The sequence below is a fragment of the Nipponia nippon genome, unplaced genomic scaffold (genome assembly GCF_047370975.1).
Source record: "Nipponia nippon isolate SJK-2023a ecotype South Korea unplaced genomic scaffold, ASM4737097v1 scaffold_1, whole genome shotgun sequence".
In the NCBI taxonomy this organism is placed as follows: domain Eukaryota; kingdom Metazoa; phylum Chordata; class Aves; order Pelecaniformes; family Threskiornithidae; genus Nipponia; species Nipponia nippon.
Window position 1 is genome coordinate 4,931,033 of NW_028262290.1, and position 25,721 is coordinate 4,956,753.

General features: G+C 39.4%; 1 protein-coding gene and 2 long non-coding RNA genes across 6 annotated transcripts in view; 2 read left to right on the top strand and 1 right to left on the bottom strand.

Moving 5' to 3' along the window:
- Nucleotides 1-25,721, top strand: part of AGO2 (argonaute RISC catalytic component 2) — a 66,770-nt gene that overhangs the window by 19,041 nt on the left and 22,008 nt on the right. For 2 of the 4 annotated variants that reach the window (XM_087742695.1, XM_087742844.1), the window contains exons 2-12: nt 2,769-2,964; nt 6,885-7,005; nt 12,974-13,158; nt 14,493-14,629; nt 14,761-14,895; nt 17,532-17,619; nt 18,675-18,822; nt 19,018-19,137; nt 19,499-19,621; nt 21,408-21,541; nt 24,451-24,635. In XM_087742695.1, the coding sequence (XP_087598821.1) occupies nt 2,769-2,964; nt 6,885-7,005; nt 12,974-13,158; nt 14,493-14,629; nt 14,761-14,895; nt 17,532-17,619; nt 18,675-18,822; nt 19,018-19,137; nt 19,499-19,621; nt 21,408-21,541; nt 24,451-24,635 (1,572 nt within the window). Of the gene's footprint in view, nt 1-2,768; nt 2,965-6,884; nt 7,006-12,973; nt 13,159-14,492; nt 14,630-14,760; nt 14,896-17,531; nt 17,620-18,674; nt 18,823-19,017; nt 19,138-19,498; nt 19,622-21,407; nt 21,542-24,450; nt 24,636-25,721 lie in introns of those variants that run through there. The other 2 variants (XM_087742774.1, XM_087742901.1) reach the window with 2 other exon arrangements.
- Nucleotides 14,912-20,261, bottom strand: LOC148057232 (uncharacterized). The gene is made up of 3 exons (XR_015701237.1): nt 20,126-20,261; nt 16,169-16,225; nt 14,912-15,825 (listed from the first exon to the last, which is right to left on the bottom strand). It is a non-coding gene; the product is annotated as an uncharacterized LOC148057232 (long non-coding RNA).
- LOC148057233 (uncharacterized) lies at nt 19,915-20,756 on the top strand. Its single transcript, XR_015701252.1, has 2 exons — nt 19,915-20,062; nt 20,156-20,756. It is a non-coding gene; the product is annotated as an uncharacterized LOC148057233 (long non-coding RNA).

The following is a 25,721-nucleotide window of genomic DNA, read 5'->3' on the forward strand; positions in this document are numbered from 1 at the left end:
TTCCAGCTGTAGTGATAACGCTATAAATAACTTCATTAGTTGTCATATCCACAGCAGAGGGTTCTTTCCACTCAATGACACCAACTTTGTGACTTTGTCATACCAAGCAAGGGGATATGGTGACTGCGAGGGCCACCTGAGTGAGTTAATCACCTTCAGAAAAATATTTGAAGGAAGCAGAGGTCCTGCAAGTGTTGGGAAAAGATGACAAATCCGTGTCTTAGAAGTCAAGATGTGCGAGAATTTAAAAAAAAAAAAAAAGAACAAAACACGGGTTGAGCGGAATTAGTCAGCTCAGTATTTTGACTTGCCTTCAGGGATGTAAATAGCAGAGGTCAGACACAGAGGCAGATGGGCCGCTTGCGGCGAGGACTGGGTTACAGAAAGGAATCTAGAGCTATTGTGTGAAGACTAAGAAGATACTTTGCTTCATTTCTCAGTCCGGGCGTTGACACTGCAAAGGCAAGATGGATAAATAGTAAGAATAATATGCAAATGAGAATTGCTCTATTTCCATTGAAAGCAAAACTGAAGGAGTTTGTGTACTTAAATTAGGGAGACAGAATAATCTTTATCTTTTATCACAGAAACCTGAAGTTTTAGGTCATGGAAATGCAAGTCTTTCGCAACGAGCATCTTTAACGTATTGATCAAGTTAGTGTTGGAGAATCACAGACTGTAATGGCAACATTTATGAAAAGGAGGAAAAAAGGCAAATTGGATTTCTGTAACGTGACATCAAAAGGGCATAAGCCTCAGAATATGTTTGGAAGACAAGATCTGAAACAAGTTTCCTAAATGTAAAACAAATGAGAAAACCCAAGATTTTTTTAAATAAATAAACAAAGTAACTAACAACCCTGCCTATCATATTCCCAAAGTCAAACCAAGCTATCTGGATTTTGATGAAATATCTGGTATGTGGGGCAATTGGTGCTGAAAGTCAGGCTAGTAGAATGGTAAAAATAAGTAAGGAGATACTGATGAGTGGGAAACTGGCCATGGGGAGTGTTGAAGGGTGAAGTGGGGAAATGATGCTACTAAGGTTGGGAATCATCTTGTTTGTTATTTGACTAAGGATCTTTGCATAAATGTTAGGAATAAGTACATGAAACTTCATCGTGGGGTATAGGAGGCATTGTCAAAAAAAGGAGGACCTGAACATCATACAGAAAGCAGTAGGGTAATAGGTATGGTTTAAAAAAAAAAAAAAAATATATATATATATATTAAAGATCATGTAGCTGGGAGTTACTAGTGAACTGGGAGGTGATCAGTCGTAAACAACGTACAAGCGTGCACATACCGACTGGTCACTGGATGGCCAAGAGCTGCTGTTATAAGGCAGCGGTACAACGGGCAAGTGCGGTTTAGGGCTCCTTAACCCGATGTTTTCAGTTGAGAGATGAAAGCATCAGTGCGGTTGTGCCGGACCCAGATGGGACCTCGTGTAGAATAACGCTTGGCCTTGTTCAGGAAAGGTGAGCTGAAAATGCATTAGCTTGAGAAACAACTGGAAGGATGAGAATAAAGCCTGGTTTATGAGAAGAGACTAATAGAAGTAGTATAGCCTAGAATTAAGAATTAAATAGGAATTTGGTTTAAATCTAAAAATACAATAAGGAGTACTTAATCCGAAGATCAGTGAGTATAACCTGACAATGAATAAATAAAAATGGAAGGATGTTTCTGAGCATTAGAGCATCATAGTTCTGGAACAGCTTTCCAGTAGGGAAAGCGAGGGTGGAGAAGTGGCGACTGATGCGTTAATGAGGGATGGGTATTGTTTCTGGTGCTAGCAGAGGACTGAATTTGATAATACCAGGAAACCACACCTGGATTCTTACATAAGTAATGAGAAGCCTCCTCTGTTATTTCACATGTGAAGATTTTGCTGCAAGTTGTTATTGCTCTAGACAGTGGAAGACCTGAGTACTGATGCTGCACGAGCTTTGAGGACTCAAGTTGGTACCTTATGCGCTTCTCTGGATTTTTAATGAACTTCCTAGATCAAAACGACAGCAAGCAGCTATTATGCTTCTGCTTCATGTTGTCTGATCTGTGGCTGGTGTTTGAGCTGAAGAACACAGTGCATCAGCAGTAGGCTATTTGCTCTGTTTGCTTTCTGTTTAAAGGAAGCAGTAGGATATAGTTTAATTCTAATACATAGCGTTTTCCAGAGAGCTGCAACATGTAGGAACAGCTCCTGTGCTGTATTCCCCTCTTCGGCAAGCTGTGCGGTATGGTCATTAGAGAAAACGTATATAGCTGAAGTGCATGCGTTGTAGTTGCTTTAGATTCATGCAGCTCATCCAAATGTGATGGCAAGGGTGGTTTAAGTGGTAGAAACTCCATTTTGTACATGTTTGCTCAAATAAACGTGGTCAGGCGATTCGCAGGTGTCTGTTTTGAAACCGAGGTTCTTCCCTGCAACAAAGATCTGGTTCTCACTTCCCAGCAGTGCCCACTTGGCCCCTCAGATTCCCACCCAGCTGACTTGTAGTATAGGAAAATGCAACTGATTTTAAGATTTTGTTCAGTAATAATGGCTAGGAAATACAGGGCTGGTGAACCAGCATGGGAAGAAGACAGAATTCATGGTCTCCTGATAGCAGGGGTTTGGGTTTTTTTTTTCCCCATTTTTAGATTTTTTTTAAAAAAGTTACCAGTTTGAATGTGCTGTGCTTCATTGGTCAAATAGCCTGTAAATTTGTTCAACTGTCAATTTGATATAGCTGATGGCTACTTTGTGCTTTCTCTTTTTTCAGTGCTTGCACCTCCTCCACCGTTGCCACCACCAATACAGGGATATGCCTTTAAACCCCCTCCTCGACCTGATTTTGGCACTTCTGGGAGAACAATCAAACTGCAGGCCAACTTCTTTGAAATGGACATTCCTAAAATAGATATCTACCATTACGAATTGGATATAAAGCCAGAAAAATGCCCTAGAAGAGTTAACAGGTAATACTGTGCTTTGCTTTTCCTCAGTTTATTTACATTCTTGTTTTCCTTTGAAAATGCTGGAGCGTGCCTGTCTTTATTGAGGGCTTGGAGGATGTGTTTGTCTTTAGTCATTGTTTGTACTGATAGCTTCCAATTTTGCATATCCATCAACAGGCATTTTTTTTTTTCTCCAAGTCTTTCTGTACCAATCCAAGATTTCAGTGCTAATCCTCCCTTATTTTGACTGAACTTGTCAGTATCTTAAGATGCTGCTGATCAAAGCCACTGGATAAACTGTGTTAACTCTAGTGGAGCTAGGTCAGTATAAGCCGATTTGATTAATATGATTTAGTATTGCTTGGTTAAATATCGGAGTGCAATTGGCTGACAAGTCCTTCAGCAGGGAGTTGGCGTTACCAGCTTGTTTTCCCACCTTCCCCTACTGACGAGGGGAGGCAAAACCCATTTGTTTGTGCTGCTGCGAGAGGATCGTGGAGGGACTAAATTAGGTAAGAAATTATGCTTCATCAGTAGATTCTATATAAGGGAAAGGTATGCTCCTGAACCAGATAGCAAGGTGAAAACATGGATCAGTTGGCCAAGGAAACAAGCAATGAGGTCTTGCATTTTGCATATGTGCCCTATTAGTCACAGTGTGGCAACCTCATTGACTTGAAAAAGAGCGGTGGTGCCAGAAGTGAAACTTGAGAACAAGACTTGGCACTAACTGGAAACCACAAGTGTCATCATCATAACTACCTACATCTTGACTGTAGAGGATTGGAATGGCATGTTTATATATTCAGGAGCAAAGCCTTTCCTTATTAAAAAAGGTCACATTGGTGGAATATGCAGTCATGAACAAAGTGTGGAGTCAAAAAAGCCACCCAAAAGCCAAAGTTTTCTTAGCGTGAATTAATAAACCAAAGTGCATTATCCATTGTTATACTAAAGAGTCAGTAATGATAGCATTTTCATGAAGTAGCATTACTACGCTTTGCTATCCTGTGGTTTTTTTTCCTGTGGTGATCTATTATAAATTTAATTTTTAAGCTAGTTGAGAATTGAATTGAATTTTAAAAGCAAACACTCTTCTAAGTGCATTAAGCTGAACTCCCTTCTGGCCCAAGGGCAACCCTGCTGATTTCACTGAGATATTCCTACTGCATTGGAGCACTGAAAAAAATTTTCAGCAGTCACTTTTTTCAGAGTAGGAGCCGTGAGAGCTTTGCTTCCATCAACCGATATCCCTGCCGCCAGCTCCAACCCTGACAACCGGCATGCTGCTGACCGATGCAGATTGCCATGCCTCTGTAGCTCCTCCGGGAGCTGCGTGCTGCACAGCTCTTGTGTGCGTTGTAGCTCTGTGTGATCACCTCCGTTACGGTCCAACATGTGGGTGCTTGCTCATCAGTGGCAGAGAGCATAATTACTAAATAATAAAGCAATTTTTCTTACTGAAAAGGCAGATTTTATTCAGTAGCAAGTTCTTTCTCCACTGACAGCTTCCAACCTGCTCTGCTTTGTCAGGTTAGTCACTCCCTCTGTTGTGGTAACAGGAGCAAGTATAAATCTGCATAGATTAAATGCCTTTTGCAGTAAACAAGGATGTCATAAATGCGTTCGACAGTGGTATGGTGCATGTTTCGCAGTGTAGTGTGGGAAGAATACAAATTGGACTCACTTAATGAAGTGTATGTTTTATTTCTTTTGCGTGCTTATTCCTGCATGCGTTACCCTGTAGATGTACGTGCACTCACCTGCACCTGGGTTTTTGTGAGCCGTGACCTTTCAGTTGTACATGTATACCTGTTTTTGTGTGTGCTTATATATATGTATATAGGATTACGCAGGATGCTCACGTAGTCCAATTCTAAATGATAGGTTTTTCAGCTGGCTTACACATTTCTAGTATTTGGGTTATATAATTCAGAGGCATATTTATAGTAAATAGTTTCTATCATTACTTTATATGTTGTAACCTCTGGAAAGGATAGAGGGAGATTTTATTTTCATTTATGCTACTCCCTCATCTGTCCCAGCTTCATTCTTCAGTTTTATTCTAGGACTTACTGTGGCTTGGACTGTGACCCCGCAGGCCCACTGCCGGGATGTGTGCAGTGTACGTGCAAGTTCCACGCTGAGACGTGAGCTGGAGCAGGACTGGAAAACACACAGCTGAGACAATGTGCTGCTGTGCCAAATTCATACAGTCTGGATACAATTCTTCGTGTCGCAGAAAGCCCAGATCTATTTGGATAGTTAGATAGGGAGAGTGGGCTATGTGAGTTTGGTTGTGCGCTGTGGATGCCCTCGGTTTAATGCACGAGGACAGCTAGGACTCGTAGAAGGTTCAAGATGAACTCTGCTTGCAGTCGCTGGCCCCGAGTTCTTGGTGTGCTTGCGTGATCTCGGTAGAGTAGTAGTCCCAAAGGGCTGAAGTTAGTGAATCGGTAAATAACTCTTCTTTTAACTTCACGTGGAGAAAATAACTTATTCATTGAGATGTCTCCACCCACAGCTGAGAAGCTTCCTCGCTAAATGTGGTTTGAAGCTTGAAAACCTTAATTAAGTGGAAGTGTTCGTTTTTTTTATATAAAATGGTTCACAATCGGAAGAACTCACTCAGTAAGAGAATGGGTTTTCCATTGCTCAGTCTTTAACTCAAAGTTGAAAAATACCTCCTTCCTCCCACCCTCCAAATTACGTACTTGTTCAGTCAGACGTTGCAGACCTGAGGCAGAAATTACTGGGTCAAGTTTTATTCGTACTTCTCAGGAGGTCAGGCAAGTGTCTTTCAATGGTCACATCTTGTCTTAAAGCTTTGGCACACAGCAAAGAAATTGTCAATTAAGCCAGTATTCATTCTTTTCTTGAATGAATTCAGAGTTTCATCTCAGAATTTTGCATCGCGATAATATCTAACTGTACGCTGGGTTAATGGCCTTTCCGAGTCAAGGTGTATGAAATAGTCATCAGCAGCCTCCCTGAGCTGCTAGTTGACAACGGTACTGAAGAAAGAGCATGCTGTGGTTTCCCTTCTGTGTCAGTTTAACTTCTTAATGCCCTTTCGCCCCAAGCTATATGTTAAGGATCTTTGTAGGCAGCATATTGCAGACCACTGATGGATTTCAGATTTTACAGCCTTGTGATACAGATGTCCCAAAGAGACATCCTTCAGGCTATTTGGACCAAAGACCTTTGGCATCAAAGGGTGTTATTATTCCAACAGACCTCTCATCGCCTGGTGAACCGCTTTGCATGACCTGTGTGTAAACACTGTGGTTTGACAAGAACTTTGTGAGTGGTTACCTCATTCATACAAACGTGCAACCTAATTCCAGCTATGCTTAAATGAATACGTATTTGTAATATGCACAGGTCCTAGTGAATGCACGTATCCAGTTTTGTTGCGTGCCTGAAAAAAATTGCATTTAAATAATCTTTCTCAGTGTGATGCAAACAGTTTGCTTATCACTGTCATCGTACAACTATCGTCCTTACACTAAGGCTGTAAGCTTGGATAGTGATTTTTTTTTTGAAAGCTTCTCAGGGTGCTGAGCTCTTGGTCCGTGGTCCTCTGCAGAAAGGGCTGTAGGAGAGGGGAGCAGAAGCCCCAGGAGAATACCAAGCACCTCTCATTTTGAGCTTGAGAGAGCATGAGCTTTCACTTTACCACTTTCAGTAGATCACAGAAAAGAGGAAGGAAAGTTACAATCTGAAAAAAGCTAAAAATAGCTGTTTTAAGAAAACGGTTTAATCTGTGAAAACATTGCTTTAATTTAGATCCGTCAAACAAATCTTGTGTTTAATACCCAACAGTGGACACCCTTTCATTTACCTAATGCCTCTATTCATAAATATTAGTGTTAGTGTTCATTTGCTACTTGACATCAAAAGTAAAAAGTTGAATTAACTTAATCTTTTTGTATTTTCAGAGAAATAGTGGAGCATATGGTTCAGCACTTTAAAACCCAGATTTTTGGGGATCGCAAACCAGTGTTTGATGGAAGAAAAAACCTTTACACAGCTATGCCACTTCCCATTGGGAGAGATAAAGTAAGTTTTAAACAGAAGAGTTTCTATTTGGAGATTTTAATGTCAATATTTGCAGAGCCTTTCTAATAACTGATAGGAACTGATTTTGTATTTCTGGAGTAGATGTCTCCTTCTGTTGCCACTTTGCTCAGGGTGTGATTTGCCGGGACAGAAGTGTGAGCTTGTTGCCATCAAAATGGTCGCTCCCCTTTCCATATCCCTTCTTTCCTCCCTCTCTTTCTCCCCACTCACATGGTTTCTGCTGGTTTGGTGAGCTGGATCAACTGCCCAAGACAGCGGACAAGCATCCTGCTGGCACTGGGGAGAAAGTGAAAGCACAGCTGAGTTTGGGAGAGGGGGGCAGAAGCACCCCTCTGGGCAGCAGTGAGCTGTTGTGTCAGCTCATTAATCTCATCAAAGCCCATGTCAGCTGATTCTCACTATCCACTAGCCAGAAGAAACTCCTCCATCCCTCCCTCGGTGGTATGGAACCTCTCCCCTAATCCTTTACAACAGGAGAGCCACATTAATTTAAACTGCACAGGGTAAGATCTGTTAGCTTAGCCCTTCGGGCAATGGAAGAGGACTTGCATGTTCTGTTTGCCAGGTCTGCGTGTGGGGTGGTGACCTCTGTGGTCACTCTGGTTGTAGTTGCGAAGTGTACCCACCTCTGTGCCCACTGATGACTGGTGAAGCAGGGGGGACTGTGTTGGAACATGCTATCACGCAAACCCTATAAAACAATTTAGCCTATGCTTCTGTGGTCTAATATCAGAATGAATTTTCTGTGGCCTTTTTTATTTAGATGATGAACACTTTTGAGGATACAGTCATTCTCATTACTCATATTATGGTAGTTCCCAGAGGCCATTATACCCTTCTGCTGTGGGTGCAAGGTGAGGCTTGCACAGTTACAGGGGAAGACTGTCTGATCCCGGGGAGGTTGATTACAACCTAACTAGACAAAAGTAACATATAAGGGGGAAAGGGAAATACAGAGAAATGTGGGAACTTGCTTATCTGATAAAACTGGGAGCAGAGCCATCTTCCTAAATGGAGTAGCGGTGTGCTACAAAATAGTCCATGCTGTCCTTTGCCGTCTCATATTGCATGCCTGTGCAGTGCTTGGCATAGTTAATAGTTCTACCTGAATCAAGCTGTTAATCTCATATGTGTAATTTTTATTTTCTCCAAATGTATTTAAGTGAATGTCATGCAGTAAAGGTCAGTCTCTCCTCCAGTCTTAATTATTTTTTCATTAACTGATAAGCTAATGTCTAGGAAAACTATAAAGGAACCATTTAAAAGTATTAGAGAGAAATTTTTTTTCCCTTTCACATATAATATTCCAGTTCCTACAGAATTGACATGCAAGATTGCAAAGTGTTTGCTCAAGGTGGAATGATACCTGATGAGTGTCTCCTAGGGGTGTAAACAAGTCCTCTGGATGCACGCAGAGTTACCTTATAACTATAATAATGTTCCAAGTTGTGGATGACTGACAATGTATTTTATGACAAATACGAAGTTCTGCATTTAATAAGTAAAGGCAAATGAGAAATGGGTTATCTATGGAGGATAAACAAACTGGGATCAAATTAATCCTTGGATCTAATGAGACTTCATGAGATGCAAGTTGACCCTAGTCTGACTGGGAACTGGATGAGATGACCTCCGTCTGTGTCTGAATGCCTGCTGACCGAATAGGACTCCATTCTTGATGCTTTGGATTTTAAAGCCCGCATATGCTAAACCATACGTGGTAAAAATGAAGTCTAGTGACAGCGTGTCAGCAGGAAATGCTTCTGACGCCCTGATTCCTTCGTGTCCGTGCAAATGAATGTTGTAACCTACACCTGGGAAAAGGCTGACTTTAATGATTTTGCTAACCATTTTGGGTGGGACAGAATTATCTAGCCGGAGCAATGATCGTTTACAAAAGGCAGTCACTGAGGAGAGCGGTTTTAGTGGAGGTTAGCACAAGATGGTTCAGATAGTTTCATCTGTGGCTCACGTTTAGGCTCGCTTTTAATAAACTCATATTTTTTTCCTATTTCCCATAGGATATAGGAGTTTGTTGGTTGTTCTGCCATGCATATATTAATATTATTACCCTGGAGGAAAGAGCTAATAGAGATAAATCTTTAGCTCGTTTAAATCGGATGTGGGGAAATTTAGCTTAATGAGGGAAATTTTTAAACGGTGCTAAATTGATTTAAGCATGGTTTAAACCAGTATAAAGCTTGTAGGTATTGGGACTTTTCTCCAGCATAATTAGATTAAGTTTCTTGTTTGTTTTTTTTTAAGCTGTTCTATACATAACAAATGTAACAAGTTTACTGCACATCTGATTACATTTAGGATCATATTGAAAAGATTCATGAACATACAGTGATTAATAGATGATCCTTAATCAAAGTGGAAGATGACCTTGATTTATTTGCAGTGTGCATTGGTAGTGGAAGAACTGATATGAAACAGAAGGCTGACACCAAATTGCCAACTGTTTTTTTTTCCCTCCTGTTGCTCTTTAACTTAATTAACACACTCTGTCCTCATCTCTTGGTGGTGGTGGTTGTTCTGGGGTTGGTTGTTTGGTTATTTTTGTCCTTGCCAACAACCCTGCTTCTTTTATAACTTTTTCTATTCTATAAATGCTTTTCTTCTTGGCCTTCATGGTTATCATGCCTATTTTCATTCCTTCCTTATCGTACCTTATTTTCACTCTTCAATTCCTTCATTTCTTTAGAACTTTCGGAACAAATATGGAGTATGTAAATATTAACAGAATATTTTCTTAGTTTTTACTTGTACACATTGAGAAGAAAGAATTGTATAGGACACTGTCAAGGTATGAAGATATTAATAGTCTCCTCTTTCCTCATAGATTCTAAGAGCAAAGCCAGGTCACCTCTCACTGCGGCTTTGTACTCAAGTGCTGCGTTACTTGTGTATTTCCCTAAAACGTCCTTCTATGATTAAGAGCTAGAATTAAATTTTAACTGAACTTGAAAGTTTTCTCACCTGGCAAGACTCAAGAACAACTGATATATCTTAACATATATCTTAAGCAGTCTTTAATTAGAAAACCAGTAATTATGAGTGAACCGAGCTGCAGTTTGATAGAGAAATCCCCCTGCTGTTCCCTTTTTCGGAAGGAAAGTGTTAATCCTGTCTATGGCCACAACCTTACTCCTCTTGGCTTTGTCTATTTGAAGTACTGCTCATGACTGTACATGATAGAAGCAAACCTCTTACATCCATAGCTTGAGATTTCCAAACAAGTCCATGGGAGGCAGGCACCCAAATATTTGACTGGAAACTGTGCATCTGTTTTCCTCTGAATCACTGGGAAGGAAAAGCTCTTAGATTAATACAGAGAAAGTACATTGTGTGATGAAAACACGCTAAAATAATCACGTAGTGTTGCACATATTTTATAGAGAAGAAGGAATACTAAGAATTCCCCAGAAACACATGGTCAAGTTTCATTTTTATGATTTTTAAACAATGATATATGCTGATTTGTATGAGTCAATCAGACTACATCAGCTACAAGACCTATTCTTTTTAAGAACGGCTTTCAAATTTTTCCACAGGCTTAATGATTTTTCAGTACATACCCTTCATTTAGTTCCTTTAGCTGCAAAATTATGTCAACTGTGTTGCAATTTAGCAATGGCTCTAGCAGGCTGTAGGTTAGTGACTGATACTGTAAGTTTTTTATTTGAGGATAGATTACACCTGGTGAAACTGTAGGAAATAAAACATCAAATTTGTCTTTAGAGTTTATTCCTAATAGGAAAGTACTTGGTAAAATTCCCATTTAAAACTATTTTGTCTTGAAATTTTTCATATTTTGCGTAGTCTGACAAACATGAGCATGTTCATTTGCCCTTAAAAATACAGAGTGGAATAAATAGAATATTACTGAGGGATTTGAATTCCGATTTGCAGTGCCTAAAAGTATATGTGATCTTGTGGACGTGGACTAAGGACACGTTTTTTGGTCCTAATGTATTTTTATAATTTTATTTTTTTAAAAAACCGTAAACTCTTCAGTAGCGTGTAGTTCAGGTGAGTTATTAAAGGAAGAAAACCTGGAAAGCTGGATTTAAACTTTACTTATTTGAGCAGTGACTCTAATTCAACTGTTCTGAAGTGGGGTTAGACCCAGCAGCAAAAGCTGTTTGGGCCGAATTCAGCAGTGTGAATTCACCGTCACAACTATGCTAAACATAGTAGGTATTTGCAGTCTAGCAATTGGAATGGAAATTCTTCAATTGTGGCTCTTTTATTTCTACCAGAGACACAGATACTGCAACACAAGTAGTCCCGTTCTCCATCTTTTTCCATTTCATCGTGGTGAAGGAGCTTTGTAAATTGAAACCAGGAGGGGGAAAAAAAAAAAAAAGAAATCTCTTTTTAGATTAAAGGTACCAAAATTCTTGTTAATCAGGTGAGTTGTGTATTAACAGTATTGGGAATGACAGAAATTACAAAACTTGATTTGGAGGAGGAGAGAAGCTTAAAGGAAAATGCAGTTCAGGTGTGACAGACGTCTTCCATCCACTGTAAAGGAGATGTAAGTTGAAGACCTTTTGATGGCGTGGTGGAAAAAAAGGCTTCATAGAAAGCTTCCAGCCTGTGTCAACTAAAAACTTACACCTTTATTTGCACAGCTTTTCAGCAGAATTAACCTTCTGGGCCAGATTCAGACCAGCGACCCTGCAATTGCAGACTCCAGTTCCTGTTGCTCTCCCACGGCCATACTGCTCCTTCCTCTGCTTGAGTCTCCTAGTGAATGGTGTTTGTACTAGAGGAGAGAATTGGTTGTAATATTAATTTTGGCTGCCTCCTATAAATTGTCAACTCTTTTTTTGGCGTATGGGAAGGCTTATTATTTGTGTTTTATTTTTCCTTCCTATTTTTTGACTGAAGAAGCTAACTGTTGCAAAAGACCAGATGATTGCATACATTAGCTCGCCGTTACCCATGTATTATTTTTGCTAGCCCACTAATTACAGTTTGTCTGTTAAGTAGATGCCTTTTATATTTAAATTGTAAGCTCCGTAGGACAGGAAAATGCAATGTTTTTATTTCTACCCAGCACAAAGGATACTCTGATCTTGTTATTTCTTGTAGTCACTCCCAGAACTGCTAATCATTTCAGACAAGCCTTAATTTTAGTCGGTTTAAGAACTTCTGTGCTCCGGCTTTCTTTGTTTCAATAAAGAGGAGAAATCAGCATTACAAGTAATTACAAGTAATCGGCTAAAGTAATTCACCATAATGTAGTTTGTTAGTGGTTTTTTAGACAAAAAAAGTAGGGCATGACATATCAAAGGAGTGCCCCTGTTTCCTGCCTGATAGCATCACTGGTACTTGGGGGTCATCGCTTACTCTTTCTTTGGTTTTTAAAAATAAGAGTTTTTTGGGTTGGTGGGGTTTGTTTGGGGGCGGTGTGTGTGTGTTGTTTTTTCCCTTTGAAAGCTCCTTGTGGATTTTACTTTCTCTCATTTGAACTATGTCTACAGTAATAATATATAAAGCACTCTGGTGCTCTAGAGAGTGAATACCAGAAATTCGTGAATCTTGGCGGGTAGTGACAGACCACGTTTTATTTTAAGCATGCAGGAGATGATGTGAGCGATGATGCATTAGTATGTGTTAGGTATCTGAAATCAGGTTATCGGATCTTAACGGAGACCTCCCTGTTGATATGCAAGCACTTCCAAATTATAATGTTGCCTCAGACAGGGAGATAGGTGCCAGTTGGGAAGCACGCCATCTTTCTGAAATACACCTTTGGAAAGATCTAGTTGTAAAAAGAGGCTGTACCTAATGTATGTTGTTTTGTCATCATTGCTTTTTGTCTCTTCCCATGCTTCATAGCGCTGTTCAGAGGAATCCATCGTCCCTTCCAAGCCCCTTCCATTTTCCCCTTTAAATGGAAAGAATCATCTTGGTTTGTTGTTTGGCATTGTTGCAGGTGGAGCTGGAGGTCACGCTGCCAGGAGAAGGAAAGGACAGAATATTTAAGGTGGCTATAAAGTGGATGTCCTGTGTGAGTTTGCAGGCTTTACACGATGCTCTTTCTGGTCGGCTGCCAAGTGTCCCGTTTGAAACCATCCAGGCACTGGATGTAGTGATGAGGCACTTGCCTTCCATGAGGTGAGGGGAAGACCTTGACGTTGTTTAGGAGGTTGCGTTGTTAACTGAATTGCTTCAGTGGCTTGTTGGGTAGGACGTGCTTTCATAGCTCAACCAAAATAATAGCTATCTAGCAGATAGCGTGCTCAGGCAAGAGGCAATACGGTGCTTTTCTGCTCATACGCTGGAGTTGGTAGCCTCCAGCCTGGACACAAGTCCCTTTCCCTGCTGGTCTTCAGACTCGCTCTGTGTTTGTGTGCTCTCGGGTCAGGGGTGCCCTGCTACCTCACTCGTACCCTCTTTCTCTGTCGGCCTCAGAGAAGGAAGCCCTCCCTGCGTGGAAAGTAGTTGGATGTTGTAGGCATGTAAGGGTGGTTTTAAAAAACTTGTTACCCTGTTCCTCTGTGTCCCTGGGCAGATGTTTATTGCCATTTTGTATAAAGGATACTGTGCTAGGGGGACATTAATGCCACCCAGTACAGATATTTTTGTACAAAAGAAAAACTTGAAAATGACTTGGGTTTTTTTCCAAGCAAGTGGGATCTACAGCATTTGCAGTCAAACCCAAGAGATACTGGGTTAAATTCTGCCACGAAACAAGTCACTTAAGAGCACTGTTCAAATTGCATTCAATTGGAAAATAAAGAACAAAGCTTAGTAGGGCTGAACTTTCCCATTTTGAAAGGCTAAACAGGGAAAATGAGTTAAGGTTATGTAAATATCTTGGAATAGCCATATATTATATTGACTTTATCCTCACATTAAGGATAAAATAAAAATTACTTTAGTCAGGTTTTGCAACACAGAAAACAGCCCAGACCAGTTAGTCACACATCTTTGTTCAGAGAAGCATATCAGCACTGGTTTTTATTAGGTTGATATTAAGTGTGCAGTACCAAATTGTCAAGATGAAAGATGCATCAAAAATATTTGTTACATCAGTTGTTCACCCACGCAAAGTTTCCATGGATTTCAGAGGATGCTATGCACAAGTAAGGCGAGAGGTTATTGCATTGTTGTTTTAATAGCAGAGGTGTTTAATTATTTTCTTACTGAAGCGTAGCTGAGTTTTTAATAGAGTACAAAAAATTATTAATGCTTTTTTTTAAATTAGTAGGTATATTAAGGAGTATACAGAAAATAAATTCAAACAAACATGAGTAGTAGCCAGCTTTTTACTGTAACCAGCTGGATTTTGAGAGGTGTAACCTGAGTCCTGACAGGAATCTCAGATTATTGGTAATTTGAAACACTGACATTTCTGTGCTTTTGTGAATAGCAATTTGCATTAGTTATGGCTTTATTGCTTTTTTTTGCTTTAGTTTTATGATCTGAATTTATTTTCTTTATTGCAGATATACTCCTGTGGGGCGATCTTTTTTTACAGCATCAGAAGGGTGCTCAAATCCATTGGGTGGTGGCAGAGAAGTTTGGTTTGGCTTCCATCAATCAGTCAGACCTTCGTTATGGAAAATGATGTTAAATATTGATGGTAGGTCCTATAAAATCTTTTCTTGTTCCTTCTTTCTCTTTCAGTGGAAAGGCAAGAATTTAGTTCCATTTGTTGGATTTCTTAAAAATTTCAGTATCATTGTAACATAACATTAATGTTTTTGTCTACAGTATCTGCAACCGCATTTTACAAAGCACAGCCAGTTATTGAGTTTGTATGTGAAGTTTTGGACTTCAAAAGTATTGAAGAACAACAAAAACCTCTGACAGATTCCCAAAGGGTAAAGTTTACCAAAGAAATAAAAGGTAATAATTAAATTACATAAAACTGCTTTATTCTGTCTGATGGTGTGGTGCCACTACACGTTCAAAATATTTTGTATAGCAGTTGCCTTATTGGGAGACAGATTATCACAATGAACAGTGCACATACAATTTCTGAGCAAAACTAAGAGCAAGAATCATTTTATTACTTACGTACATTTCAAGACTTTCAGAAGTCTACTGATCAATTTTATGTTTCAGTCTACTTGTCCTTTTTTCTTACTACATCGGTTAATCTCTGTAGCTTAACAGAGTCACTTTGTGAATATAAGCAAAGTTGGGTCAGTTCAGATAAGTATGTGGCTTCAAATTTGATGAATCGCTAGTAGAAATAGTTAAGTGATTTTTTTTTTCTTTTTGAACCAGCCACATTTAGAGCTCAGGTATGCATGTAAGTAAATTATCACATATTCGAGAATTTGTGGTAACCATGTATGCGCGTGCGCTTTGCCTGTGGCAAATATAGGGTAGCTTAATTAGCTTTACCCTTAATGAAAGTGCTTTAGTGACACTGTGAAGATGATAACGTTTTATTTTTAAGTGATGGGATGAACTAAAACTTCCTAGCAGATGGATGGTAACGTATTTTAGTGAGATTAGTTACTGGCTTGTGACTTGTGCAAGCTTCTCTTCATTTAAGTGTAGGTTCTCTTGACATACCTTCTTTTTTTTTGTGCCTCACCACCACCCAGTCACTTGATCAAGTTCCATGTCAAAGTTACTGGTTCATGTTGGCATCTGAGAGCATCTCAGTGCAGAGGTACTACTGAGATCTTTTCAGCGTATAGAGCAGCATCCTGTATTATGTCAGTCTCCTTAAAAACAATTTATCTTCCCAAATGAATATTGCTGTATTGTATTTAGAAGTTATATTTACTGTAGTGCTTTACTCTTCTTAAAGGCCACCCATCCCTAGAGTAAATATAAGTTAACAGTTAGAAATACAAAAATTTTGTATTTTTCACTTTTGAAACATATCGGTAGTGCCAATCCATGACAAAGATACTCCAGTTCCTAATCTAATGATTTCAAAACGTTTGCAAAGACTGGGATTATTATTTTTTTTTTTTAAAACACCTAATCTTAATTTTTTTTTCCCAATTACTGCTGTCAAGATTTTCGTATTCCAGATTTTACTAATAATTCAGCAATATGTTTTTGCGTATTTAGACATATTTCATACTCTCCTGGAAGTAAATTACAGTTATTCTAATATGTAATGACTGAATCAAAGAGTAGGAGGAAGGAATCTTACTGTTTGTGATCACTGAAGGTTTCTTCTGGAAAATTGAGATCCTTCCTTCGTGATATGCTTGATAGAAAGAAAGCAAGTCAAAAAAGAAAATAAAACTCCATAAATCTATCATGCAGCTTCATTGTTTCCACAGAATGTCCACAAAATCATCTTTGCCCAACTAGAAGTTAGCAAGAAAAGTATAAATAAATCCTGAATTTGTACTGGTTGTAAGTGTTTTCAAAAAATAATCGGGCACTGAATTGCGATCTGCTTTTGTTGTTTTTTCCGAGAGGATTTTCATTCTTCGGATAGACGAAGTCATCTCAAATTTGCAGCAAAACGAGTTGTAAATTGAGGTATTGAGGTGGCAGTTTTATATTTTAATGAGAATACTGTGATACAGAATTTGGAGGTATTCACAAAAACTTGATATTTATTGAAGGTTTCGTAATAGATGGCATTTTGAGCCGTAACAAATTACATGGAAAGATACGTACGTTGTTTGTCAAGTTATCAGTGCCTTTGACAGATAGGGAAAATAAGCACTATTACTCAGCAGCAGCCCAAGTTTACACCCATGTGCAGATATAGAAGGAATTTCTATCTACAGCCCCCTTTTTCCTGTTCCCACACATTCAACTTCCTATCTCTAATAGTCCACCTACATCTGTTTCTGTCTAAGCATGGAAGTAATACAAATGAAACCGCTGCATTCAAGCTTATATTTGTGGGCAATGGTAAATTAGAAACAACTTTTTACGGGTAGCTGTGTTGTGCTGGTTCGGGGTGGATAATTTAATCTTCTAGAAGTTGTTGGCTTTAAGGTGGGCTTGGCTTTTGTGCCAGTGGGGTTTGCAACAGATGTTTGTCTTCACGAAGAATAAAGCCTCGTGGCCTCATTCCCATGGGCTTCTAGAGGCTGCATGGGTATTTTTTTTTCCCCCCTGATTCATTAGTTTGGGGTTGGTTGCAATAGTTGGAGGTCTCACAGACGCCGTATGTTTAGACATGAAGTATAAACAAGGTTTTTGCTTCAAGGAGGTTGCGTGCCCTTTTTGTCCTTCCACCATCCTGGGCTTCCTTAGAGGTACAGAATTGGAATTCACAGAATGCGTTCAGCTTCCTCTGCAAACTCTTGGGGCTTTGGGGTTTCGTCTTGTCTCTAAAATTCTTTGTTGAACTTTGGCTGAAGCTCAGGGGTTTTGAATTTTAAGACTATAAATTGTTTTTCTGAGTTCTGTCTTGGATACCTTTTGGTGCTCTGAGGATGTGCTAAATAGTGAATAGCTTTACTGCACAGTTTACGGCATCTTGTGTAACAGTCAAGGGGGCTGACACCTTAATTTTGAAGAAACAGTGATAAGTGTTTTCCAATTTTTAGGTCTAAAGGTGGAGATAACACACTGTGGACAAATGAAAAGAAAGTACAGAGTGTGTAATGTCACCAGACGACCAGCAAGTCACCAAACGTAAAGTATTTTGCTTGTTTTTAAGCATATGTTTAATCTCAGGCTGGAACAGTATCTTGCCTGCCTTACTGCCATAGGAAAAGTTGTCTTGAAAAATGATACTTTCTTTGGTCAATATATTTAAAATACACTTCAAAGTATTTTCCGAATTTTGCTGTTCTCTTTGTTCTGGTTTTTATTCTATAATGAATGTCATGGCATTTGAACCAATTACTTTGTTTTAAATCTGTAGTGGGTTTGGTTTTTTTAATTTACGGAGTTCTTCAACATTGGAAGAACAGGATGCCCTGTTGGTAGCGTAATGTTTCCCAGAACTATCGAGTAGAAAAGTAGTGCCAGTTGGGATCAGCTTTCTAATCTTGCTTATTACCACTCTGTTTTTCCTCTGGAAAAAAAAAAATGTTTATTTTTAATCACTAACCAGAGATTTGCAGATAACTTGGCTATGGAGGTATTTATTCCTGTTTTTTAGAAAGTAGTACAAGTAAGAAAACTGATACCAGCTTCTTACAAGAAGTTAACTGATCAATATCTAAAGCTGGTATTTGGTTCATGCTCTTTCAGTGGTGTATTATATTAACGAAAAGACAATATTTGTGCCACCTTGATGTAAGTATATGCAAATGTGTGTGCATATGTGGAAATATATTTGTAATGTACAGAAAGAGAAATGCATTTCTGAAGCAATAATTGGTTTTGCGGCTCAGAGTAGGCTTGCTATTTTCTGTGCATGGCATATTGTAAAATGTAGTACTGCAACTACCCTAGATAAGCAGAAAACATTAGTCTTTGTCTCTAAGGCACCTGCTCCTAGGAAACTTAATTTATAGCTTCAGGTATCAAGAATGTTAGAGAAATAGCCTTTTGTGGTACTATTAGAAGACACACGGTAGTGGCAATGATGGAATCTTAATTATAGAAGTACACTTGCATCATTTCAGCAAGATAGGTTTAATCTCCAGTAAGCGTAACTTGTGCCAAGAAGCGTATTGAGCAAGTGTGGGAAAGTATTCTACATAAAGTAATGGCTTATTTTCATATTTGATTTCCAATAGATTCCCACTTCAGCAGGAGAATGGACAAACAGTTGAATGCACTGTAGCTCAGTATTTTAAGGACAGGCACAAATTAGTTTTACGCTATCCTCACCTTCCATGTTTACAAGTTGGACAGGAGCAGAAACACACATACCTTCCTCTTGAGGCAAGTAAACTTTTAGATACTACTGTATTCTGGGAATGGGAGAAAGGGGGTCAGAGGAAAAAAGGCTCAAATGTTGACAAACTGTTTTTTGAGCCAACTTTAGAAATTGTGCAGTGCAGCAATGAGAAAAAAAAAATAAACAACAAACAACATTGCATTGTGTTTTTTAACTTCCTTTGTGTGGCGATATTTTAGGTGTGCAACATAGTGGCAGGACAAAGATGCATAAAGAAACTCACTGACAATCAAACTTCCACTATGATTCGAGCAACTGCCAGATCGGCACCTGACCGTCAAGAAGAGATTAGCAAATTGGTGAGTGTTCTGTCGAAGATGAGTGAAGCGTAGTAATGGACTTGATTTTTCTTTTACTGTTAGCAGATACTGAATAGTTTGTGCCCTACACACAGGTTATGAACTTGTTTTTATAAGCCTTTCTCCATTAATCAGAGAGAAATATGTTCTCACAAAAGGTTTTCAAGTGGGTTTTTTGGTGCTTTATTTCAAATTTTGAGGCATCCATGTATCCAAGTGGAATTAACAGAGGCTGTGGATGCGTGGCATCACCCATATATAAGGGGTATGTGCCCAAATATGATTATCTCAGAAAGTTTTAGGTCTTATAAAAATAACTTCTTTTTCCACAAGAAAAATATCTCATTCCTTGTAATTTCAGATGCGGAGTGCAAGTTTTAATACCGACCCTTATGTTCGTGAATTTGGAATAATGGTCAAAGACGAAATGACAGATGTGACCGGTAGAGTCCTGCAGCCTCCCTCAATCCTCTATGGAGGCAGGGTGAGTTGAACGGCTACTGTACAATCTGTGATAGCTTCCATTGTCAGCTGGGATAACTTCTGTAATGTGGTTGTTTTAAATGAATGATGTTGGGTGTAATGGGATAAAAGGCATCATAAATGTAAGTTCTAAACATTGCACCTAACTTACAGTTTTGAAAGTCCTTAAATGTAAGGACTGAAAGCAAAGCTAGGTTAAAAATACATTTATGTAAACTTCAGAGAAAAATGTGTTTATTTTTCCTTCATGCACTGTTTTATTGTGTGTTGCAAGAAGAAACCTGCAAATAGTGGTTCAAATCAATGTGTATGGAGAAGAACAGAGACAACTTCAGTTATTACTCTGTATATTTTCCTCCCTTAACTCTGAAACCCTCCTGAACTTCTGGTTGGTTTTGAGTGTTCTGGGTGGAGCAGCTGTGTTTAGCACAACTATCTTAAGGTATTATCTCTATCAGCATGTTTTTTTCTAGAGCCATCTCTTCCTGTTGGGGTATTTACTCACAGGTTTTTTTTCTTTACGATGGCTTTTCAGATGGCTTTTCTGACATCATCTTCCTACTGTGGTGTCTTTCAAAAACAGCTTGAGAAACAGGATTTTCTGTCAGTTATATAACGTGTCTTGTTCTTGTGCAAGACGAAAGCTTTGATAGCTGGGATAGCTTAATTTGCGGAGGCTTCCGATGAACTTCTTCCAGATCATGCATTGCCAGCTGAAGATAGTTCTGTCCCTATGCACAAAGCAGACTTGTTACCTCCATAAACCCGCCATGGGAGAGGATCTTGCGTCTTCTACCTAAAGCTCTTCAGACAAAATTGGGCAGATTAGCTCAAACCTTCCTTCACTGACAGGTTCAGATCACCCAGCTGTCTTTGCCTGATCCTGATTAGGGAGAGTGCTCTCGTGAACTATTCTGGCACCAGGGGAGCAGGGGGAACAAGAGCTTAATGGCAGATGAATGATGGAAAGTCGGAGTGGGGGAGGTACTGCCTTCAGCGGACACAACTCTGCAAAATGAATTACCAAATTTATGTGTGTCCCCTGAAAAATTCCCATCCATTTTAGCTGTTGCTGCGAAATGAGAAGGCAGACATTGTGGTAACTTGTCCAAAACATGATACTAATACTTACTAAGGTAATTAACATCACCAGAATTACTTTAGTCATCTTATTATATCCCTTGTCCTCTAGATAATCCATCACAGTAATGTCTGCTTGATGGGAGAAAGAGTGTTGCACAGGTCAAAGGTGAATAGCTGATTATCTTTTGTCAGCTTGTTCACGTTTTTTTCTCGAGTTGTGTGAGTGGCATCGAACCACTATTTGCCTCTACTTAGTGATGTGTAAAATATTGGTAACACTTAATTTAAGTCGCTCTTGGAAAGTTCACTGAGCGGTTGTAAAGTCACTGTAGAAGTGTACGTTCTTGTTAACATTACGTACCAAGCACGAATCTGACTTACTATCCATATGTAATTTCTATCTGCTGCTGATTTATGTAACCGAAGGAAACCATCAACAATAAAAATGAACAATATGAGCTTTATTTTTATGAGCTTTATTTTTCACCAGGCTAGCAAGCTGTCTTGCTACAGTGATAGAATGATCTTTTATAAGATAGGATAGATGTTTGAACAGTAGAGAGAAAGACCTGCGAATATAAATAGCCTGCTAGTTGGAGGGAAGCAGAAGCATAACGGATTTTTGTTAGCATGAATCAATTTTCGCATTAGTGTGTTGATTTTGGTTTGTGGTTTTTTTTTTTTTTTTTTCCTTCCACTTCCAGAATAAAGCAATTGCTACACCAGTTCAAGGAGTCTGGGACATGAGGAATAAACAGTTTCACACTGGAATTGAAATAAAGGTTTGGGCAATTGCGTGCTTTGCTCCCCAGCGCCAATGCACTGAAGTTCATCTTAAGTAAGTGTGTTTCATAAGATGATGATTTTATTATGTATGGAAATATCATCATTTCACTTATTTATTTAGAATATATATTTTGTTAAATTGTTTAATGTATGGCAATACGTCCTTAACTGTGCTTTTGAAGTTCTGTCTCTTTGTGTTTTGAATGATGCCAGTATGATTTCAATTTCATCATTAAATCCTCCAAATCACTTACCAAAAGCAATTTATACTATATGGCAGGTTTCTGACTGGTGAGGCCTTAGGACAAAGTTTAAGATGACTGAAATAATGAAATGACAGGTGTTTATCATTAAGTATTTGCCAAGAGTGAAAGCGAACGTGTATGTCATCTTAGGTTCTTTTACTGGTTATATGGAATAGATTTATTTGTGCAGAACTTATTTAAAAGGAAAATTTTAAAAAGCAATCCAATTTTTGTCTAAAACTTTCTACCCTCTAGAGTTACCGTAAGGTGCAAGTTGCTGTATTTGCAAGATGAGTAAGGACTAGTTGTTTTGTTGACTTTGAGCATTTGTATGAAACTTTCAAATTTGGTTTCTCTGTCTTTGGATGGAACGTGATTGTTGGAAGATGATTGTTAAAAGTGACGTCTACCATTCTTAGATCAGGGAAGGTGTGCATGCCTGTGTAGATGGATTGTCTGATTCCTTCTTTTGAATGCAGTTGCTTTCCCTTCATGCATGGACAAGTGCAGCTCTTACAGCTGCCCTAGCAGGTGACTCAGCTGCTCTTTGTAAGGTGAATGCAAGACAGCGATTGTTCATAACAACAGCATTGCCATAACAGTGTTCCTTTAGATGATTTGCCGAATAGCTTGGAAATTTTTCCCTAACAAGTGGTGAGCAAACAGTGGGAATCTTACCTTTTACTTTCCTTCCCATTGCGTAAGGCTAGGGGCTTGTTCTCTCCAGGTACGTGGCAGGAATTTAGCTGCCAGAGAATCTTCCTTTCCACACTGTTGCTTCTAGTGGAAATGCTGTGTAGAAGTTAGTTTTGAGAGACAGGCAGAAGTCTTCAACATAATGAGCCAAAATAAAATTGTTTGATGGCTTAGATGGAGTTTACCATCTTACCAACATACCAAAGGACATTCCTTCATACTAGGATATGGCTGCATCCAGTTGCATCTTGTTGCCTCTTGCCACATCTTGTTGAGCGAGTTGGAACTCGGCTGCTGTAGATCCGTCAGAGTAAAGACCTTCAAAATCCCCAAAAGTCTTCAAAATCATCCTGCTCTACCTCTCAGGAGCAGAGAGAAAACCTTTCCTCGGACACCATACTTACAGATGGACTTCTAAAGGCTCAAAACCTGTGCCGTTTTAGACGTGCGTGTTCTGCCACTGACTCTTTCCGCTTATAGTGCTGAGTGCCTGTTTTGCCAGGGAAAATGCTTAATGCACCTATTTTCTGCAAGAAGCCACAAGCTGCAGGGCTGAAGCTTGCAGACTGTTATGATTCATGAAAGTTAACAACGGGTTTGGAAGAACCGAAATCTGCACACCCTCTCAGTGGGTAAGACTGTATTATCTGGCACCCTTTGGTGAAGACAAGCAACTTTTTAGAAACCTATGGGGGCATCCACTCCAAAATAATAGAACAGGCTTTGTCAGTGTGTATGTCAGTTAAGCATTGCTGCCTGGGATCATGCATTTACTATGCTGGTCGTTAAACCAAGTGCCAAAGAAGGACATCTCTGGGTGCGTCTGCACTAGTGTTTTAGTTCTGGATCAAGACTGCATATTTGAAATGATGCTCCTGATTGTCACCAATTGCCATACCATGTTCTGCATCAAGGAGCAGTCTGAGTGTACAATGTGGATTTTTTTGGGATAAAACTGGACTAGAGGATGTGCTTCAGCCACCGATGGACATTCAGCCCACTGTACCAGACTACAGCCACTCTGACGAAAAATCCCAGAAACACATGTAGTGTGGATGTTGGTCCCTCGGCACCAAGTGCTCCGCTCTACAGGTCTGCACTGTGACACCCTGCCACTTGCTCATCTTGCCTTTCTTTTATGGGGATGGGACTTACAGACTACTCATGCAGCATTGACTGCAGGCATCTAACCTGGAGAAGCCGTGACTTTGAAGATGCTTTCCAGACTGGGTATACTTTTTAGAGCCCTAGGCTGCTACACTGAAGTGCGTTTGATTGTCTTGCTTACAACAGGCACACTGTCTTCTTGGTGTCCCTTCAAAAGGAAAGACAGCCAAACGCTACCACATGAACAAGAGCCAGGCGAAGGAGGCAGGCTGCAGTGCAGCATACCCTGCTAGCAGGGAGCCTGGAGCAGCCTTCACCGATAAAAGCCCCTGAGAAAATTAGGTTGTCTCCGTGTCTGACCAGTTCCAATCAAAGGGTGGCTTAGATTTGCACCATCCTTGGAGAAGGTTTGTCTTTGCCGCCAGGGTACTCCTTTTCTCTGATATCTAGCAAGGTTTTCTTGTGCATTATTATTGATGGTAGATGACTTCGCTGAGACGCAATTGCTGGTAACTTCTGTTGATTTCCTTGCAGAGAAAAAGAAAGAACTCCAGCCATGTCAGTAGTGGTAGTACCACAGGGAAGTATGGTAGAGCAGGCTATCCAAAATATCATTGTTACAGTGTTTTTGCAAAATGTAGCTTATACTGTATCTCCCATAGAAAGATCAAATAAGGTGAAATGAAGTTTTTAATAATGGTGTTATTTATACAGTGTATTTTCTCATCTTCCCTGTCTTTCCTTCAGTGACTACATAGGAACAGTCAATTAAAGATGCACTTGGGGTAAACTCCCACATTTTTGGACAGCACAACTCTGCAAGTTTCACAGGATTGTTCCATTAAAAATAAGAGCAAAAACCAAGATGGATTTTGCTACCTGAGAATCTAATGTATTTATTTACATCCTTTAGGTCCTTTACAGAACAACTGAGGAAGATTTCCAGAGATGCAGGAATGCCAATCCAGGGGCAGCCATGCTTCTGCAAATACGCGCAGGGAGCTGACAGTGTGGAGCCCATGTTCAGACATCTCAAGAACACTTATACTGGGCTGCAGCTTGTTGTAGTAATTTTGCCAGGAAAAACGCCAGTCTATGGTCAGTAAGTGCAAATCATGAGCCTGTGTGTTTCAGTCACAATTTCATGTATTTTTTTGTGAAGTATCTGGATGAGAGAAGTTTAATTCTGGTTTAACTACAGAAATTCCATTTAGGGAATGGGCTATAAATGAATTTTATTCTTCATCTTGTGCTGCATGATGTTTTACATTAAGACCTTAATTCTTTTCATTATTTTTGTCTATGCTTTTAATTTGCTTTTCCACATTCTTCCTGTTGGTTGCATTTGAGATGCAGTTTGTGAGTGAGAAAGCTAAACCAGGGCTTCTGTGAAATTGATGAAATTGATATGCAGTTACTTTCTTTTCCCAAGATTATCTTATATAAGATAAAAGGAGAGATGAAAAAAGGAACCTTAACAAAGTAGTACCTTTTTTTCCCCCTCGAATTCAGCCTTGCAAAGGAAGTGGCTTGTCTCTAATTTGTTCAATAGAAATTCAGTGCAAAATGACATTTTCACTTTTCCTGCTTGGCGTTAAAAGGAGACTCTTTCTTCTACTTAACCACTGAGAGGATGTGGTACCACGCTCCTCTGCTTTCCTTGTCATTATCTTTAATTATAGTTCTTTCTGCCCCCTCTAATCTTCTCTCTTTATTTTCTCCCTGGGCTCTTCCATACTCTTGCACTTCCTATACCCACAGTCCTGTCTTTTCTCCTCTTCTCATCCTGCTCCTCAAAAAGCCTCTTTCCCTCTCGTGTTGCCAAAGGGGGGCTGCATCTTCTCTGAGCCTGTCTTGGAGCCTAAATATCTTCTTTTCTTGAGTGTAAGAGTCTGGCTCTCTTAAAGCCTTTAAGTCTCAATTTTGTTGTTAATAATAGGATTTGTTTTAACCATCTGAATAGTACAGTTTTTAATGAGTTTCTTTTGGAGTTTTTACAAGCCACCCTTTGCTAAACTGACCACTTCTTATGCAAGTGGTAAATTTGCAGTGATGAACTGATAAACTGGTTGGCCGAATATTACTCGGCACATTACTATTAAGTTTGCGTTACTGGTCCGGTATTTAATAACGAAACAAATGCTCATCATCCGAATATTATCCACGTTACCTGCTTCATTAGCC